Source organism: Mercenaria mercenaria, chromosome 5 (genome assembly GCF_021730395.1).
Source record: "Mercenaria mercenaria strain notata chromosome 5, MADL_Memer_1, whole genome shotgun sequence".
Classification (NCBI taxonomy): Eukaryota; Metazoa; Mollusca; class Bivalvia; order Venerida; family Veneridae; genus Mercenaria; species Mercenaria mercenaria.
The window spans coordinates 15,436,182-15,456,484 of NC_069365.1; the positions used below are offsets into that span (position 1 = coordinate 15,436,182).

At 37.3% G+C, this 20,303-nt stretch overlaps 2 protein-coding genes across 2 annotated transcripts in view; one reads left to right on the top strand and one right to left on the bottom strand.

The window, feature by feature from the left end:
* LOC123556528 (uncharacterized) overlaps nt 1-10,700 on the top strand; it is a 179,490-nt gene extending 168,790 nt beyond the window's left edge. The window contains exons 45-48 of the mRNA XM_053544443.1: nt 2,183-2,353; nt 5,310-5,460; nt 7,731-7,985; nt 8,503-10,700. Coding sequence (XP_053400418.1) covers nt 2,183-2,353; nt 5,310-5,460; nt 7,731-7,985; nt 8,503-9,449 — 1,524 coding nt within the window. The 3' untranslated portion in view covers nt 9,450-10,700. The remainder of the gene's footprint in view (nt 1-2,182; nt 2,354-5,309; nt 5,461-7,730; nt 7,986-8,502) is intronic.
* LOC123558124 (uncharacterized) lies at nt 10,092-17,865 on the bottom strand. The gene is made up of 2 exons (XM_045350000.1): nt 17,532-17,865; nt 10,092-10,156 (listed from the first exon to the last, which is right to left on the bottom strand). Exons 1-2 carry the CDS (start codon nt 17,863-17,865, stop codon nt 10,092-10,094), a joined length of 399 nt encoding a protein of 132 aa, XP_045205935.1.
* Nucleotides 17,866-20,303: the final 2,438 nt, after the last annotated feature.

Below are 20,303 nucleotides of genomic sequence, written 5' to 3' on the forward strand. Positions count from 1 at the left end.
AAAACAATGGGGGTGTCACATAAAGACCGTTTCGTTAGAACTTCCGTCCGTCCGTCCGTCCGCAATTTCGTGTCCGGTCCATAACTCTGTCATCCATGAAGGGATTTTAATATTACTTGGCACAAATGTTCCCCATGATGAGACGACGTGTCATGCTCAAAACCCGGACCCCTAGCTCAAAGGTCAAAGTCACAATTGGAGGTCAAAGGTCAACAGGGCTTTTTTCCTGTCCGGTCCACAACTCTCCCATCCTTGAAGGGAATTTAGTATTACTTGGCACAAATGTTCCCCATGATGAGATGATGTGTCGTGCGCAAATCCCGGACCCCTAGCTCAAAGGTCAAGGTCACAATTGGAGGTCAAAGGTCAACAGGGCTTTTTTCCTGTCCGGTCCATAACTCTCCCATCCGTGAAGAGATTTTAATAGTACTTGGCACAAATGTTCCCCATGAGGAGACGACGTGTCATGCGCAAAACCTGGACCCCTAGCTTAAAGGTCAAGGTCACAATTGGAGGTCAAAGGTCAACAAGGCTTTTTTCCTGTCCGGTCCATAACTCTCCCATCTATGAAGGGATTTTAATATTACTTGGCAGAAATGTACCTCATAATAAGACGATGTGTCATGCACAACTTTCAGACCCCTAGCTCAAAGGTCAAGGTCACACTAAGCAGTCAAATGTTAACATAGCATGAACAGGGTCTGTTTCGTGTCCGGTCCATAACTCTGACATTTATTAAGGGATTTTAATATCACTTAGCACAAGTGTTCCCCATGATGAGACGACGTGTCATGCGCAAATTCCGTACCCCTAGCTCAAAGGTCAAGGTCACAATTGGGGGTCAAAGGTCAACAGAGTTTTTTTCCTGTCCCGTCCATAACTGTGCCATCCATGAAGGGATTTTAATATTACTTGGCACAAATGTTTCCCATGATGAGACGACATGTCATGCGCAACACCCAGTACCCTAGCTTAAAGGTCAAGGTCACACTTTGAGATCAAAGGTCAAGAGGATTTTTTTCCTGTCCGGTCTATAACTTTGTTATGCAAAGCAGGATTTAGATATCAGTTGGCACAAATATTCCCCTGGATGAGACAACATGTCATGCGCAAGAACCAGGTCCCTAGGTCTAAGATCAAGGTCATATTTAGAGGTCAAAGGTCAAATTCAAGAATGACTTTGTACGGAACATTTCTTCTTCATGCATGGAGGGATTTTGATGTAACTTGGAACAAATGTTCACCACCATGAGGCACCCTTGTTTTTAGAATTACGTCCCTTTGTTTTACTATAAATAGATTTTATTGTAACTTTTTTATTACTGGCGGTAGAGAAAAATCAAGACCACTTTTCTGTGGTACAGCATGCATGTTACATCCAATTTTTAGGTGTATTTTGACCTATCTCTACCTGGTAAAGAGTTTCTTGTGGACTTATATTATATAGATTTTTTTTTTTTTTTTTTTTTTTAAAGATTAATTTCCCTTTGTTGTTACTATAAATAACTTACATGATAACATTTTTATAATCAGCCAAAAAAATTCAATATGAAAACAACTGTGGGTTTTTATATATGCACATTTTAATCCAAGTGTTTTGTTATAACATATTGTATATGTAGTACAATATTGTTTATACATCATTGACAGATATCAGTTCATTATGTTATACTGCAGTAGAGAAAATTAGGTGCCTTCCAGTAGGGGACTTTGTATTGCATGGCAATACTTCATTCACTTGTTATTAGAATGCTTGCAACGTAATACATGATAGAATTTAGTATATGATTGAATTATCTGTTTCTAAACGTTTTTATGAAATTTTCTGTGGATAGTTACAATGCCTAAACTCTGTCACTAAATATACATGCATTAATACATAGTATTAAAATGCTTTGTTTATCACTTTAACGTTTTCTCTACAAACATAATGAAAGTCCTACGTTTTGTAATGTGATCGAGCGGTTTCATATCATGTTACTTCGTCTATGATAGCAATTCTAAATTTTAGTCACCTGATTACTGTAGTATTTACTCGTGCTTTGCATAAAAATAAATTTAAAATGTGATATCTTTGTTTATGAAAGTTGGCCTATTTATTTGTTTTAACATTTTTTCTAAAACAATATTAAATTTAGCAGTCTTTGTAAGAATTACTTGCAATAAATCTTTCTATTTTCAGATTGAATGGTTTATGAATGTAATAATAAGGGACATTATCTTACACATCTTCTATTTATCTGTGATATTGACCATGGTTCATGCACATCGCAACATCACTCATGCTTTTCGAAATTCCGAAACAGTCAGGTCGTTGTTTGTGAGTCCTTCCGATGGGTTTCAGTTGGAAGAGGTATCGCTGTTCTCTTAGATGTTTTATTTCAAAATGGGAGAAGTCTATATCTACTTTTACATTTATTGTACCCCCCCCCCCCCCCCCCGACAACAAAGTTGTAAGGGGGTATACTGGTTTCAGGTTGTCTGTCCGTCTGTCCATAGACACAATTTTGTGCGCACCATCTCTCCTCATCCCCTTGACACAATTTAATAAAACTTCACACAAGTGATCAGTAACAACAGTAGTTGTGCATGGGGCGTGTTAGGTTCTTTCCGAAAAAATAATTGCAGAGTTATGGGACTTTGTTTTTTATACGCCCAAAGGGACGTATTATGTTATGACGCTGGTGTCCGTCTGTCCGTCCGTCCGTCCGTCCGTCTGTCCGTTAGCAATTTTGTGTCCGCTCTGTAACTCTTGAACCCCTTGAAGGATTTCAAGGAAACTTGATACAAATGTTCACCACACCCAGACGACGTGCAGAGCGCATGTTCCGGATGTCTCGCTTCAAGGTCAAGGTCACACTTAGCAGTCAAAGGTCATATCAGTTTGTTTCGTGTCCGCTCTGTAACTCTTGAACCCCTTGAAGGATTTCAAAGAAACTTGACACAAATGTTCACCACACCAAGACGACGTGCAGAGCGCATGTTCCGGATGACTTGCTTCAAGGTCAAGGTCACACTTAGGGGTCAAAAGTCATATCAGTTTGTTTTGTGTCCGCTCTGTAACTCTTGAACTGCTGGAAGGATTTCAAAGAAACTTGGCAGAAATGTTCACCACATTGCAACGATGTGCAGAGCGCATGTTCCGGATGACTCACTTCAAGGTCAAGGTCACACTTAAGGGTCAAAGGTCATATATGACTTTGCTTTGTGTATATTGCTCTGCATTGCAGTGCTCTTGTTTTTATTTGGCAGATCTCTTTTTTTGTACTTACAATAAATTTTTTTTGAATTACTTCCCTTTTATGTTACTATAAATAGCTTATTTTGAAACTTTTTTATTATTGGCCGTAGGGAAAAACCGAGACCACTTTTCTGTGGTACAACATGGATGGTACCTCCAATTTTAAGGTGTATTTTTACATACCTGTACCTGATAAGGATTTTTTTGTAGACTTTGAATTTTTTTTGTGTGGACTTAGATATTTTTTTGGAAGTTTTCCTTTTGTTGTTCCAGTCCTTTGGGGCTTCAACAGTCAAGTTCTCCCATCCTATGATGTAAGCCTTCGGGCGTATATTGCCCCGCTTGGCGGCGCTCTTGTTGTTACTATACTATATACATAGACACAATGTTGTGCACACCATCTCTCCTGATCCCCTTGACACAATTTAATGAAACTTCACACAAGTGATCAGTAACAATAGTAGTTATGCATGGGGCAAGTTTGGTTCTTTCAGAATTTTTTTTTGCAGAGTTACGGGACTTTGTTTTTTTTTACTATACTATAAACATAGACAATCTTGTACACACCATCTCTCCTCATCCCCTTGACACAGTTTAATGAAACTTCACACAAGTGATCAGTAACAATAGTAGTTGTGCATGGGGCATGTTAGTTTCTTTCAGAAAAAAAAAATTGCAGAGTTACGGGACTTTGTTTTTTGTTACTATACTATATACATAGACACAATCTTGTGCGCACCATCATTCCTGATCCCCTTGACACAATTTAATGAAACTTCACACAAGTGATCAGTAACAACAGTAGTTGTGCATGGGGCATGTTTGGTTCTTTCAGAATTTTTTTTTTTGCAGAGTTACGGGACTTTGTTTTTTTTGTTACTATACTATTTACATAGACACAATTTTGTGCACACCATCTCTCCTCATCCCCTTGACACAATTTAATGAAACTTCACACAAGTGATCAGTAACAACATAAGTTGTGCATCGGGCATGTCACGTTCTTTCAACTACAAAAATTGCAGAGTTATGGGACTTTGTTTCTTGTTAACATACTATGTACATACAGTCTGCATATGCAATCTTGTGCGCGCCTAAATTTTCAAACCCTTGCACACAACTTAATGAAACTTCACACAAGTGATCAGTGCCAACCCTAGTTGTGCATGGTGCATGTTACGTTCTTTTAGATAAATATTCTGCATAGTTATAGAACTTGGTTTTTTGTTACTATACTGTATACATACAGTCTGTATACATAAAGTCCACATAATTATGCAATCTTGTGTGCGTCAAATTGCAATGTACTGTGTCAGTGCATGCGGGGGGTACATTCATCACCTTTAGTGATAGCTCTAGTTTTATTTTGAAATGCAAGAGTTCTTATTTGTTGGTACAAAGCGAAACTCTTTATAATACAGTATGTAACAGTATTTTAAGTTTACAGTTTTATAATATGTGAGCTCTGCAGTGGGAAAACCAATGTTAGAGATTTAGGAACAGTTTGGATTCAGGTCAGCCTGGTATCCATACAGTCTTATCTGGATCCATATTATTCACTCATCAATTGCATATAAGTGCTGAAATGAAAAGACTTAAACAGCATGGATATTGGGATAATTAACAGAATAGATACGCACAGATATGTATCCTTTCTGGTCGCAAATCCCCAACTGTTATGGAAAGCCAGTTCCAAGAACCCAGTCCGCTCAAGTGAGTTGGGTTTTATTGCGAACTAACACAGAAAGGTCATATATCGCCAAGCCACTCAAGTCAGAAGCCTTTCACAGTGTATGTATAGATACATTGAAAAGACAACACAATGGAGTATTACCGGGGAACCGTTAATAGCAAACCCTCATGTGGAGAATATCATTAGTATTGTGAGCTTTTATTCAATTCAACGGAAAATGATTACAGATATGTAACAACTTAAATTTAAGATCATTCTGAAAGTGATGGATAGAATATATCATCGCATTATTTTAACTATTAAATGAGCTGAGCATTACCAGCCATGATGATTTTGTCAATTGTTTTAAAAACCAGCACCTGTTTTATATTTAAGGTAACAAACGCAGAGGAATTTTACATGTACCTGCATGAAACAGTAATACCTGCAATGGCCGATATAACTGCTGATCATGAGTATGCCACGCAAGGGTCCAATCATTACCTTGTCGGAACGTACAGGTTGCGGCAACTTAAAATCAAACGAGGTACATGTATAAACTTGCCTTGATTGTGTACATGAAGTTATATTTTCCAGACATTTGGGATTCTACAAAAGCCGGAGCTAGGGGGTGTGAAGAATACTCCACATTTAGTTTTCTCTCGTGAACAGATTCAATTATACGAGTCTGCTGTTATTGTCTTACAATATAATTGCTTGATTTTGATGAAATTTTAAAAAGGTTATCAGCCACATATTGTTCTAAGTGTACATCAAATTTCAAAAAAAATACTTTCACTCATTTTGGAGACAAATAACAGGTTAGCTGTTTTATTCAAATGATAGCAGACACCATCTTGCTGATACTAATTATACCCCCGCTAAACGAAGTTTTGGGGGTATATAGGAGTGAGATTGGCGGTCGGTCGGTCCGTTGGTTTTCATGGATTCCGGACAATAACTCATGAAAGGTTTGACCGATTTAAATAATTTTTGGTACACAGATGTAACATAAAAAAATACAGGTTAAGTTTGACTTTTAGGTCAAAGGTCAAGGTCACAGTGACCCTGAACAGTTTAATGGTTTCTGGATGATAACTTGAGAACGCTTGGGCTTGAGGTCATAAATTTTAGTACACAGGTGTAACATCATGAAATACAGGTCAAGTTCAACTTTGAGGTCAGTAGGTTGAAGGTCAAGGTCACAGTGATCTGAAACAGTTTATCGGTTTCTGGATGATAACTTGAGAACGCTTGGGCCTAGGATCATAAATTTTTGTACACAGGTATAACATGATAAAATTACAGGTCAAGTTCGACTTTGAGGTTAGTAGGTCAAAGGTAACAAGACACGAAACAGTTAAACGGTTTCTGGATGATAACTTGAGAACGCTTGGGCCTAGGATCATGAAAATTGATAGGGAGGTTGGGTAGGTCAGTAGGTCAAAGGTCAGGGTCACACAGAACATCTGAACAGTTTTCGGAAAATAACTTCATAACGTTTGGGCCTAGGATCACGAAACTTAATAGGGAGGTTGCTCATGACCAGCAGATGATCCCTATTGATTTCGAATGCAAAAGATCAAAGGTCAGAGTGACCCTGAAAATTTAAACCTTTTGAGGACAATGTCTTTTGAATGCTTGGGCCGAGGATCATGAAACTTCATAAAGAGGTTGATCATGACCAGCAGATGACCCCTATTGAATGAGGTCAGTAGGTCAAAGGTCAAGCAAGTTTGGCTTCAACATTGGCTTAGTTCTGTGACAAGGCCATATTGTGGGGGTATAATGCATCACTCTTGTGACAACTCTAGTTATAATTAGTTATAGCATGTTACTAGTACATTTATGTAATACAATTTGTTTGTGTATACTTTATACTTTAACATCCCCTTTTAACACTAGTGATATCAGAGACCCCATTTCGCTTGGAAGGTGATTGGGACCAATGTATCATAAAGTGAATGTCTGTAGTCAGCAAATACTTGTAACCCTTACTGTGTTAAGATGAATTTCCACATAGGCCAGTCAAGAGACATTTAGTCTTCAGACAGTTTCTGATTGAATTTGTGAGCGTTTGGGATGATTGTGGACAATATGTTGTTTTTATTGTTTTTGTAACCAGTTAATTAAGTGTCAGTTTTGCAGCAGTGACTTTCAGACTAAAGCAGTTTCCTGTCTAAGTTTAATATTAGAGCCTTTGGACCTCAGACGTATGATTGGACAGTTGTCTGTTGTCAGTATGTGACTATACTTCTGTTTTTCTCACATTTTTAACTAGAGGGAACGCTTTAATATCATCATATAGGTCGCGATCAAACCTAGACTGATATCTGTTTGATTTGTTGCATTATTTGATTCCACAAAGATTGGTTTCAACTAGATCATGATCCATATATAAACTGCACAAATACTTTCTTGTCTGCAAACAAGTCAGATAATTGTTGCAAAGATTTACTAAATGATTTTGCTACTGAATAGACCTTTGTAAAACTACTTGAGTTGTATTATCAAGTCCTAATGTAGCGCTAGCTAACGAGTATGGACCGAAAATGTACTTGCTTCTATTATTTTATGCAAATAAGTTATAAGTTGATTTATTGTTTTCAGTCTAAATGTACTTTAATTTGGCCAGTTGTTTGCCTATCTTTGACAATTTTTAAAAAATTAGTTAGCCCAGTTTTGTGCTTTTGACTTTCAAGTTTGATTTAGCGTACCCGATTGTTCCATTTAAAAAATGAATGAGTAAACGGTATTGAAAAAAGAAAATATGAGCGGCAGACCAAACTGACTGACTTTTTTTTAATTCATTCGCAGCCGGTTGTGCAGCAGTAATGTATGGTTTACCTGGTGATTGTAAAGGGCCATACTCAATGGATAAGGAAGATACGAGAGATTATAATCAGTCTTGGTCAGAACCTCTATCAGATTATGATGATATTGTTGAAATTGATCGATGGACACATCGCAGTACTTGGGATCTACAAACTTTACCGTATCCTGGAACACATGCAACATATTCGGGTGGTGGATATGTTTTAGAACTGCCAGCAAATGTGTCCCTTCATTCAGGTTTTTTTTTATATTCATAATTAACACTTGAATATCAATGGTAGCTGATGAGTGCGAGTCATAACTACCTTAAGTGTTTTGCCTATATTTAAAATGTACTTGTTGTTGGGAGATTTTGAAGCAACCTGTCTTTTATATCTTTCAACTACAGTTTTTCCTGCAGGCCTACTTTGTGAGGCATTGCACTCTGGCTATGCTTCTGGGAAATCTACCCTAACCTTCTATTTGAAAAGGTATGAGTTCGAATCACTTTCCCTCACACTAAGGCTTCGAATCTCACTCGGGACAAGAAATGGAAGTGGAAGCCATTCAGCATGCCTGCGTGAGGTTGATGGTTCTACTAGGTGCCAAAATAGAAATCTGAAGGGGAACTCTATGTTGTTGCTAGCCGATGTATGACCTAATTTAATACAAAAACTTTAAGAACTTTTTAACGTTCATGTGGTTCAGTTTAGTCATGTATCAGTATATAGTTTTGTAATCATCAATAATTTAAAGATAAATAAATCTTTTTCAGCCATTTTCTCCAGTATGTTCAATGAAGGCTGGATAGATGATTACACACGAGCAGTGTTCTTAGAGTTCACACTATATAACCCGAACGTTGATCTTTTCACTGTATGCATGTACCTTTTTGAATTTACCAACGTTGGGCTTGTATTACCAATGAATCATGAGTTCACTTCAAACCTTTATCACTACTCGACAGATTACCAGATTGTCGTCGCAGTTTGTGAAGTGTTGTTTGTGTGTTTCACTATTCTTATCGTTTTTGTTGAAGTCAAAAAATTAAAACATGTTGGAAAATCAGAATACTTTTCAGATGTTTGGACATTCGTTGAACTTGCGCAGATTGCTCTGTCTATCGCCGTTTTAGGGTTGTTTATTAAAAGATTTGTTACTGTAGACAAAGTTCTCCAAGAATTCAAAGACTCACAAGGTAAATACTTCATAAACTTCTACTCCGCAATATTCTGGGACTTTGTTTTTGGTTATGTATCGGCCGTTCTAATTACTCTGGTGACACTGAAGACTGTGAAACATGTGCGATACAACAAAAGAATACATATCGTTTCCGAAACCTTAAGCATTGTCCGAAGTGTTTTTCTTGGATATGTGTTAATGTTTGCAATTGTAACCATAGCCTTCTCACATATTGGGTACTTGATGTTCGGTTATTACATGGGGGATTACAAAACATTTTACGACTCTTGGGTTGCAATAATAATTGTTCTTTTAGGCATTGGAGATTTTGTTGGAATGCAAGATTCTGCACGAGTCTTTGGGCCTTTGTTCATTGTAGCCGTTATAATGACGTGCCAATACGGGCTTATGGTCATGATGACAACGATATTGAACGTTGGAAGGCTTGAGGCAAAACATAAACTATCAAAAAAGAAGAGCAAGATTGCGCTGACTAAATACATAATCAGTAGAGTGAAATTGATCCTTAACATTAAGTAAAACAGAACGAAAGAAATCATTTGTGTTAAAATGAGTAAGTGAGCGATAGCAAATAAGACTTTTTCCGCTCGGGGAAAAAAACGAAATATGTTTTATAATATGAAAAGGGAATTAACAGAGAATACATTTGTATGTAAAGTTGCCAACATTTATGAATTCTAGATGTAACATCAATCAAGTGATTGTTAGAGCGAAAAGCACAAGATGTTCATGTTTTAAATAACAGTGATACCATAGTACTTACAAATTGTTCATTCACGACAGAAAATTATATCCATAGGTGATCAAGAGGCTCTTTCTATAAGCAAAAAACATCCGTTTGTTTCATGTGTAGAAAATATTTGCATCCATGTTATTTACTAACATGAAAGTATTAATACAAGTTTTCAGATACAATAATATTGTAGTGCTAGAAGTTATTTTGAAATGTTATCTTTTTCCTCGCGTTTGTTAATTTGTTTTTATTGTGTTGTGAACGGACGCACTGGAAGACTGTAAATACGTTAATAGTTAAAGGTTTATTATATTGACATAAAACATATTTTAATCATGTTGTACTAGCATAAAATTTGAAGGGATTTAAATACGTTGAAGTTTGGTTATATTGACATTGAATCATGTTGCATACCTTTTGAAAGGATGTTAATACGTTGATAGTTGAAGTTCAGATATATTAATATCATACAGTTGATCATGTTGCATACTTTCTGAAAGAATTAAATACATTGATAGTTTAAGTTTTAACTATACTGGTATCATGTATTCATTTGAATCATGTTGCATACCTTTTAACTTGTAACATGGAGATAATTGAAATTGATTGTATTGATGTAAAGCATATACTTAAATCATGTTATTTTTTTTATTAAATTTTAAAGCAAACACTTGATCTAACCTAACAATAAATCTTTTTACATAGTGGTTTCTTTGTAACCTGGCTTCCATTTAAAGTATGGAACTGAATTTGTATTGTACATTTTATGACACTACCGTCCAAATTCATGATATTGTCTGACCAAATTATTTTTGAGAGAGGAAATTGATTTCAATGATGTGGTCACAAGCTTTAATAGAAATAAGGTACTTTGCAATGCAGGTTTTACATTTCCCTGAGTAGTTTATTTTTTGTTTGCATGAAACATAGCTCCGTATTATTTCAGTTGTATATGAGCATGTTTTTTTTATCAAAACTTATTTGAAAGCAGAAAATATGCTTTTGGTGTTATGATAAAATATTGCTGTGCGCCAGAAGCATGTGTTACTTAACGCTTTTTCTTGCATCCTTGCTACAAAATTACTTAATTGTATTTATACTTTGTCTCCGTGGTTACCTAATGCAACACTAATCCTATTTGTCTGAAAATTTTGGTGAGCGTTTTCCACAATATCTACTGGTCAATCAAAATTTCATCTGACAAAAAGTCGTTCCTGTTTACCGGACCTTTCATATCCACATTCGACCTTGACCTTTAATCATCCCGACAGAAAGTTGCGTTCTGCACATAGTCTTAGTATGGTGCACTGGTTTATGCTTGTGGCAAATTGTTTACAAAATCTTTCCTCAAAATATAAAAAATGCACAGCAAACGTACAAGAAATCGTGGTTTCAACTTTGATCTCGTCATGAAAATTATCTTTTTATGAATAACAATTGTAGCAGATGGTAAGAAAAACAGGGGGTAAGAAATATAGAACGGATACAAAATATTCTCGTTTTTGTATGAAATAGGGATACCCCTACAGACCTCCGTCTGATACCATAATCTCTGGAAGAAATGCTTTCATTTTATGGCGCATAGCTTTAATACCTGTTTTCATACTTCAATGTAGTTACTTGTCAAATCCGCATAAAGACTAACTAATAAAAGGTAATAACCCAGTGCTCGGGTGAGTTATTGTGATTGAGCGATGTCCGGCGTCTGTCATCTGTCAACATTTAGCTTGTGTATGCGATAGAGGCTGTACAAAGTGCTCAAGGTGAGCTTTTGTGATTGCCCTATGTCCGTCGTGCATCCGTCGTCATCAACAGTTTGACTGTTAACACTCTAGAGGTCACAATTTTGGCCTAATCTTAATGAAACTTGGTCAGAGTGTTACCCTCAATAAAATCTTGGACATGTTCGATATTGGGTCATCTGGAATCAAAAACTAGGTCACCAGGTCAAATCAGAGGAAAAGCTTGTTAACACTCTAGAGGTCACAATTTTGGCCCAGTCTGAATAAAACTTGGTCAGGATGTTACCCTCAATAAAATCTTGGACGAGTTCGATATTGGGTCATCTGGGGTCAAAAACTAGGTCACCAGGTTAAATCAAAGGAAAAGCTTGTTAACATTCTAGAGGTCACAATTTTGGCCCAATCTTAATGAAACTTGGTCAGAATGTTACCCTCAATAAAATCTTGGAGGAGTTCAATATTGGGTTATCTGAGGTCAAAAGCTAGGTCACCAGGTCAAACAAAGGAAAAGCTTGTTAACACTATAGAGGCCACATTTATGACTGTATCTTCATGAAACTTGATCAGAATATTAATCTTGATGATCTCGGGGTCCAGTTTGAATCTGGGTCATGTATAGTCAAAAACTAGGTCACCAGGTCAAATCAAAGGAAAAGCTAATGACCACTCTAGAGGCTACATTTATGATCATACCTTGATGAAACTTAGTCAGAATATTAATCTTGATGATCTATAGGTCAAATTCAAATCTGGGTCCGGTGGGGTCAAAAACTAGGTCACTAGGTCAATTCCAAGAAAAAGCTTGTTAACACACTAGAGGCCACATTTATGACTGTATCTTCATAAAACTTAGTCAGAATGTTAATCTGGATGATCTTTAGGTCAGGTTCAAATCTGGGTCATGTGGGGTCAAAAACTAGGTCACTGGGTCGGATCAAAGGAAAAGCTAGTTAACACTTAGAGGCCACATTTATGAACATATCTTAATGAAACTTGGTCAGAATGTTAATCTTGGTGATCTTTAGGTCAATAGGTCAGGTGAGCGATACAGGGCCTTCATGGCCCTCTTGTTCAACTGATCTTCATGAAATTTGGTCAGAATGGTTACCTTGATGAAGTCTAGGCCAAGTTTGAAAATGGGTCATCAGGGATCAAAAACTAGGTCATTAGGTCAAATCAAAGAAAAACCTTGTGTATGCGATAGAGGCTGTATTGTTCAATTGATCTTCATGAAATTTGGTCAGAATGATTGCCTTGATGAAATCTAGGTTGAGTTTGAATATGGATCATCTGGGGTTAAAAAGTAGGTCACTAGGTCAAATCCAAGAAAAACCTTGTGTATGGGATAGAGGCTGTATTTTTCAATTGATCTTCATGAAATGTGGTCAGAATAATTGTCTTGATGAAATCTAGGTCAAGTTTGCTAATGGGTCATCTGGGGTCAAAAACTAGGTCACTAGGCGATATCTAAGAAAATACTTGTTTAAACTCAAGAGACCCGTTTTTGGTCCAATCCTAATGAAAATCTTTGAATGACTGGATGACCTAGTTTTTTTACCCCACATGACCCAGATTCAAACTTGACCTACAGATCATCAAAACAAACATTCTGACCAAGTTTCATAAAGATTGAATCACAACTGTGGCCTCTAGAATGTTCAAAAGATTTTCTTTTGATCTGGCCTACTGACCTAATTTTTGACAGCACCCAGTTTTGAATCTGACCTAGAGATCATCAAGACAAACATTCTGACCAAGTTCCATAAAGATTGAGTCACAACTGTGGCCTCTAGAGTGTTCACAAGACAAATGTTGATGCACGACGCACGCTGGACAATGACTGGTCACAATACCTCACCTTGAGCACTTGCTCAGGTGAGCTAATAAGCTGATGATCACCAAAAGATCTTTCCTGTGAATATATTTTTAGATCAGACCAAATAGTTAAGATTTTCATGTTGTTTTTTAGCTCACCTGCCACATAGTGACAAGGTGAGCTTTTGTGATCGCACTTCGTCCGTCCATTGTCCATTCACAATTTCTTGTGAACACGAAAGACACCACATTTTGCAACTGATTTTAATCAAACTTGCACACAACTTGTATTAGCATAATATCTCAGTTCCATTTGAAAACTGGCCAGATCCCATCATGGGTTCCAGAGTTATGGCCCCTTAAAGGGCCAAAATTTACTATTTTGGCTTGTGAACACAGTAGAGACCATGAGTGCAGGAGGTCGTGGGTTCGATCCCCAGCCGTGTCATACCAAAGACGTAAAAAATGGTACTAGTAGCTTCCTCGCTTGGCGCTCAGCATTAAGAGGGTAGTGCTAGGACTGGTCAGCCCGGTGTCAGCATAATGTGACTAGGTGGGGTATCATGTCACTTGTCTACGGCGTGATATTCCAGGAGGCAGCACTATAAAGCATTGTGCTCACTGCTACAAGTAGACGCTGTCGTTTATATGACTGAAAAATTGTTGAAAAAGACGTTAAACCCGAACACACACACATTTTGCAATAGATTTTAATTAAACTTGCATACAACTTGTATTGGCAAAATATCTAGGTTCCTTTCGAAAACTGGCCAGATCCCTTCATGGGTTCCAGAGTTATGGCCCATTAAAGGAGCAAAATTTTCTATTCTGACCCTTTGTGCCATATAGAGGTTTCATTTATGCTTTGATTTGCTACAAACTTGCACAGATGATCTCTAGGCCAAGTTCAAAACTGGTTCATATGATGTCAAAACCTATGTTACCAGGTCAAATCAAAAGAAAAGACCCTATCTTCATGTTTATCGTGAGGACTCCTATGCCATGTTCAAAACTGGGTCATCTAGGGCCAAAAACTAGGTCAACCTCTCAAATCAAAAACTAGGTCTGTAGGCCAGATCAAGGGAAAAGCTTGTGAACACTCTAGAGGCCACAGTTTAAGTTTGAAACTCATGAGAATTGGTCAGAATGTTTGTCTTGATGACCTCTAGGCCACAGTTGTGACTCAAACTTTATGAAACTTGGTCAGAATGTTTGGCTTGATGATCTCTAGGTCAAGTTTGAATCTAGGTCATGTGGTATCAAAAACCAGGTCACTCGGTCAAATCAAAGGAAAAGCTTGTGAATATTCTTGAGGCCACAGTTGTGACCCATTCTTGTCTTGATGACCTCTAGGTCAAGTTCAAATCTGGGTCTAGTGGGGTCAAAAACTAGGTCACCTGCTCAAATCAAAGGAAAAGCTTGTTTACACCCTTGAGGCCATATTTATGACCCCCCTCTTGTTAACTCTGGTGGCCAAGTTTGTTAATATGTTGTTGTTTTTAGCTCACCTGTCACATAGTGACAAGGTGAGCTTTTGTGATCACCCGTCGTCCGTGCGTCCGTCCGTAAACTTTTGCTTGTGACCACTCTAGAGGTCACATTTTTTGTGGGATCTTTATGAAAGTTAGTCAGAATGTTCATCTTGATGATATCTAGATCAAGTTTGAAACTGGGTCACGTGCTTTCAAAAACTAGGTCAGTAGGTCTAAAAATAGAAAAACCTTGTGACCTCTCTAGAGGCCATATATTTCACAAGATCTTCATGAAAATTGGTCAGAATGTTCATCTTGATGATATCTAGGTCAAGTTCGAAACTGGGTCACGTGCCATCAAAAACTAGGTCAGTAGGTCTAAAAATAGAAAAACCTTGTGACCTCTCTAGAGGCCATATATTTCATAAGATCTTCATGAAAATTGGTCAGAACGTTCAACTTGATGATATCTAGGTCAAGTTCGAAACTGGGTCACGTGCCATCAAAAACTAGGTCAGTAGGTCAAATAATAGAAAAACCGTGTGACCTCTCTAAAGGCCATATTTTTCATGGGATCTGTATGAAAGTTGGTCTGAATGTTCATCTTGATGATATCTAGGTCATGTTCGAAACTGGGTCACGTGCGGTCAAAAACTAGGTCAGTAGGTCTAAAAATAGAAAAACCTTGTGACCTCTCTAGAGGCCATATATTTCATGAGATCTTCATGAATATTGGTCAGAATGTTCACCTTGATGATATCTAGGTCAAGTTTGAAAGTGGGTCACGTGCCATCAAAAACTAGGTCAGTAGGTCAAATAATAGAAAAACCTTGTGACCTCTCTAGAGCCCATATTTTTCATGGGATCTGTATTAAAGTTGGTCTGAATGTTCATCTTGATGATATCTAGGTCAAGTTCGAAAGTGGGTCACGTGCCATCAAAAACTAGGTCAGTAGGCCAGATCAAAGGAAAAGCTTGTGAACACTCTAGAGGCCACAGTTTAAGTTTGAAACTCATGAGAATTGGTCAGAATGTTTGTCTTGATGACCTCTAGGCCACAGTTGTGACTCAAACTTTATGAAACTTGGTCAGAATGTTTGCCTTGATGATCTCTAGGTCAAGTTTGAATCTAGGTCATGTGGTGTCAAAAACTAGGTCACCGGGTCAAATCAAAGGAAAAACTTGTGAACATTCTTGAGGCCACAGATGTGGCCCATTCTTGTCTTAATGACCTCTAGGTCAAGTTCAAATCTGGGTCTAGTGGGGTCAAAAACTAGGTCACCTGCTCAAATCAAAGGAAAAGCTTGTTTACACCTTTGAGGCCATATTTATGACCCCCCTCTTGTTAACTCTGGTGGCCAAGTTTGTTAATATGTTGTTGTTTTTAGCTCACCTGTCACATAGTGACAAGGTGAGCTTTTGTGATCACGCAGCGTCCGTCGTCCGTGCGTGCGTGCGTCCCCGCGAAATGATGGTTAAGTGACTGCATAACAGTACTTTCTTTTTGATGTCATTCATTTCGTTCTGTTTATGTGACCTTTTTCTTTTTATGTAACTTTAGAACAATAGAGAACAATGGGGTGTCACATAAATACCGTTTCGTTAGAACGTCCGTCCGTAAACTTTTGCTTGTGACCACTCTAGAGGTCACATTTTTTGTGGGATCTTTATGAAAGTTGGTCAGAATGTTCATCTTGATAATATCTAGGTCAAGTTTGAAACTGGGTCACATGCTTTCAAAAACTAGGTCAGTAGGTCTAAAAATAGGAAAACATTGTGACCTCTCTAGAGGCCATATATTTCGTAAGATCTTCATGAAAATTGGTCAGAATGTTCATCTTGATGATATCTAGGTCAAGTTCGAAACTGGGTCACATGCCATCAAAAAGTAGGTCAGTAGGTGAAATAATGAAAAAACGTTGTGACCTCTCTAGAGGCCATATTTTTCATGGAATTTGTATGAAAGTTGGTCTGAATGTTTATCTTGATGATATATAGGTCAAGTTTGAAACTGGGTCAACTGCGATCAAAAACTAGGTCAGTAGGTCTCCATAAAAGATGGTCTGAATGTTCATCTTGATGATATCTAGGTCAAATTCGAAAGTGGGTCACGTGCCATCAAAAGTAGGTCAGTAGGTCAAGTAATGAAAAAAACGTTATGACCTCTCTAGAGGCCATATTTTTCATGGAATCTGTATGAAAGTTGGTCTGAATGTTTATCTTGATGATATATAGGTCAAGTTTGAAACTGGGTCAACTGCGATCAAAAACTAGGTCAGTAGGTCTTGAAATAGAAAAACCTTGTGACCTCTCTAGAGGCCATACCCTTGAATGGATCTTCATGAAAATTGGTCAGAATGTTCACCTTGATGATAACTAGGTCATGTTTGAAACTAGGTCAGTAGGTCTAAAATTATTAAAATCTTTTGACCTCTCTAGAGGCCATATTTTTCAATGGATCTTCATGAAAATTGATCTGAATGTTCACCTTGATGATAACTAGGTCAGTTTCGAAACTGGGTCACGTGCGGTCAAAAACTAGGCCAGTAGGTATAAAAATAGAAAAACCTTGTGACCTCCCTAGAGGCCATATTTTTCACGAGATCTTCATAAAAATTAGTGAGAATGTTCACGTTGATGATATCTAGGTAAAGTTCAAAACAGGGTCACGTACCTAGAAAACTAGGTCAATAGGTCAAATAATAGAAAAACCTTGTGACCTCTCTAGAGACCATATTTTTCAATGGATCTTCATGAAAATTGGTCAGAATTTTTATCTTGATAATATCTAGGTCAAGTTCAAAACTGGGTCACATGAGCTCAAAAACTAGGTCACTACCCTTGCCCTTGAAATCTGGCTGGCTGCTTGATTTGGTGACTTTCATGGCCTCCAGGTGTATTTCGACGGAAGATACGGCGATTCCTTTGCTACGACGGTCGGTGACCAGCTTCATCAGTTCACTTTCTATTCCTGGATACTGTGCAGTACGCCCACGATTGGCACGTCTCGTCTTGTTTTGTTTCATTAGGACATCCTTCTGTCTTTGCCAGTGACGAACGCAAGCTTCGTTTACGCTGAATTGCCGACCAGCAGCCCTGTTGCCATGTTCTTCAGTGTACGCTACAGCAGTCAGTTTCTCTTTCGCCATGTATGACGCACGTATACGCCCCATTCTAATGACAATATCTGAGACAATATGAGAAGGTAATTTGAGTGAGACAATACGAGAGGTATTCTGATATGACAATATGAGAGGCAATCTAAGATTGGTATGAGCATCTCAAAAATGTCATCAGTATTTAAAGATATTTTGAGAACTGTCTCAACCTGTCAACACCTTAGCACGCTTTAACAGACGTGCGAACAAACATCTCATAATTATGGGCACATCAAACGAGAAAATCACGGTTTATTAGCATGTTTGTTTAACAATATACGAGCGGCTGTATTGATCAGTAATAATTGTCTGGAAAATAAAGAAATAACAAACAATCTGTTTTAATTGCAATTTATTTGAGCAACCTTGAAAGATAATGATTTTAATGATCAAACACCTACAACCCGGAACCTTGAAATTTTGTATTTTGCCTAATTATAGTGAACGGACACATTATTCGGTGCTCTGGATATGTACAATACTTATTAGTTAAATTTACAAATACACAAATTTAAATTCACAATCAAAACCAGATTTACCATATATCTTCAGAGGTTCGGTTCCGTACGTGTTTTTAGACCCACCCAATAAAACGCTCTTCAAAAGGAGGTCCCAAAATGTAAACACATGACAGTGAACAAAACTGCCCGATTTTCGCCGATATTTTTGGGTTTTCAAGCTGGGAAAAAAATGTTTGAAGCTCTACATTGGTTTATATTACGCACCCCTTTGAGAAAATGAAAAAAATCGTAAAAAACTGCGTCATATATTCAAGTTTTTACGGTATGTCAAATAAGAGAAAAAACAACGTCATACTCAAAACTGGGTCATGTGGGAAGAGGTGAGCGATTCAGGACCATCATGGTCCTCTTGTTTACAAATCACAATAATTTGGACACTCTTGGTGAAGTGTCGTAAAAGGATCATTTGTAAGAATTTTTTCAAATTCTGGCTTACAGGCTATCCGTTTCTGATAATATTTTTACCAAAGGAATAATTGTGTGAAATTATTTTGAATTCGGGCTAGCAATTCTGCCAAGAAGGTTTTCAAAGTTTTTCTTTCCCTTTTCCATATCAAACAGTTCTATACTTCCAAAGAAAACTACCCAAGGAATATTCGTGTCAAGTTTGGTTGATACTGACAGTGGTTTAGGAAGCAATGTTGAGAGTGTCTGGTTTAGGAGTTGTGACTGTGAATTTTACAAAATGATATATTTTGCGATACAGATTACTTCTCTGAAAGTTTTCAAAGAACAAGCCAAAACAGGTAACTTCTGTGAAAGTTTGCAAAGACGAAGCAACAGAATTACCTTAAGTTCGAGTGAACTTACAAATATTGTCGGGATATACGTGCCAAAATGGTAAAAGGGACTTTTTGTCCCCTGCCTTTTTTTTTGCATAAATGTTCACCATAATAAGACGATGTGTCATGCGCAAGACCCAAACCTCTAGCTCCAATGTCAAGGTCACACTTAGAGGTCAAATGTTAAAAGGGTCTATTTCGTGTCTGGTCCATAACCCTGCCATCCATGAAGGAATTTCTGAAATAACTTTGCAAAATATATACCATAATGAGACGATGTGTCATGCGCAAGACCCAGACCCCTAGCTCCAAGGTGAAGGTCACAATTAGAAGTCGAAGGTCAACAGTGTCTTTTTCATTTCCGATTCATAACTTTGCCATTCATCAAGGGATTTTGAAATTATTTAAGATGTGGAAATGAACAATGTTCACATTGCCCCTAACACATGAGAAACCTTCACTTAATCAGTTTCATCTCTCCAGGTAATCAAGGGCGAGTTTTGTAATCACCCTTCTGTTATTGTCCATTTAACGGAAATAAGAAACATTAAATGATTTCTCAAAAATTCTTCATCAAAATTATATTTGATATTTTCAAGAAAGTGAGCATAAGACACACTAGAAAATTTAAACACAACCAGAATCATAAAACTCTGCTGAATTAATAATGCAAACATTGAAAATCTAAAGGTTTTATTTGTAGAATTCCATACAAAATGTATGCAGTTAAAATTTATTTCATCATATTAACTCCTACATACACTAAAATACTACTAGTGCAAAATGAATGCAAGTAATACTAACAGTATTCTGTAAAAGACAAAAAGTATCACAGTCTAGCAGTTATAATTAGAGAACATCTCCTTAGTACTATCTTTTGCCAATACTAATTGTTTAAAAAATATACAGTCAAACCAGTGTTAGAGACCACCTCTGAACAGAGACCACCTGGCTCTAAAGACCACATGTTTTGTTTCCCATTTAAACATTTACAGTGTATTTTAACCTGTGAATAAAGACCACATTTTGGCTTTCCCAAGGGTGGTCTTTATAGACAGGTTTAACTGTACATCAAAATGATCAAACTTCAAACAATAACGACCAAACACATCTTAATGTTATCATACTGTTAAAAATAACAATGAAGTAA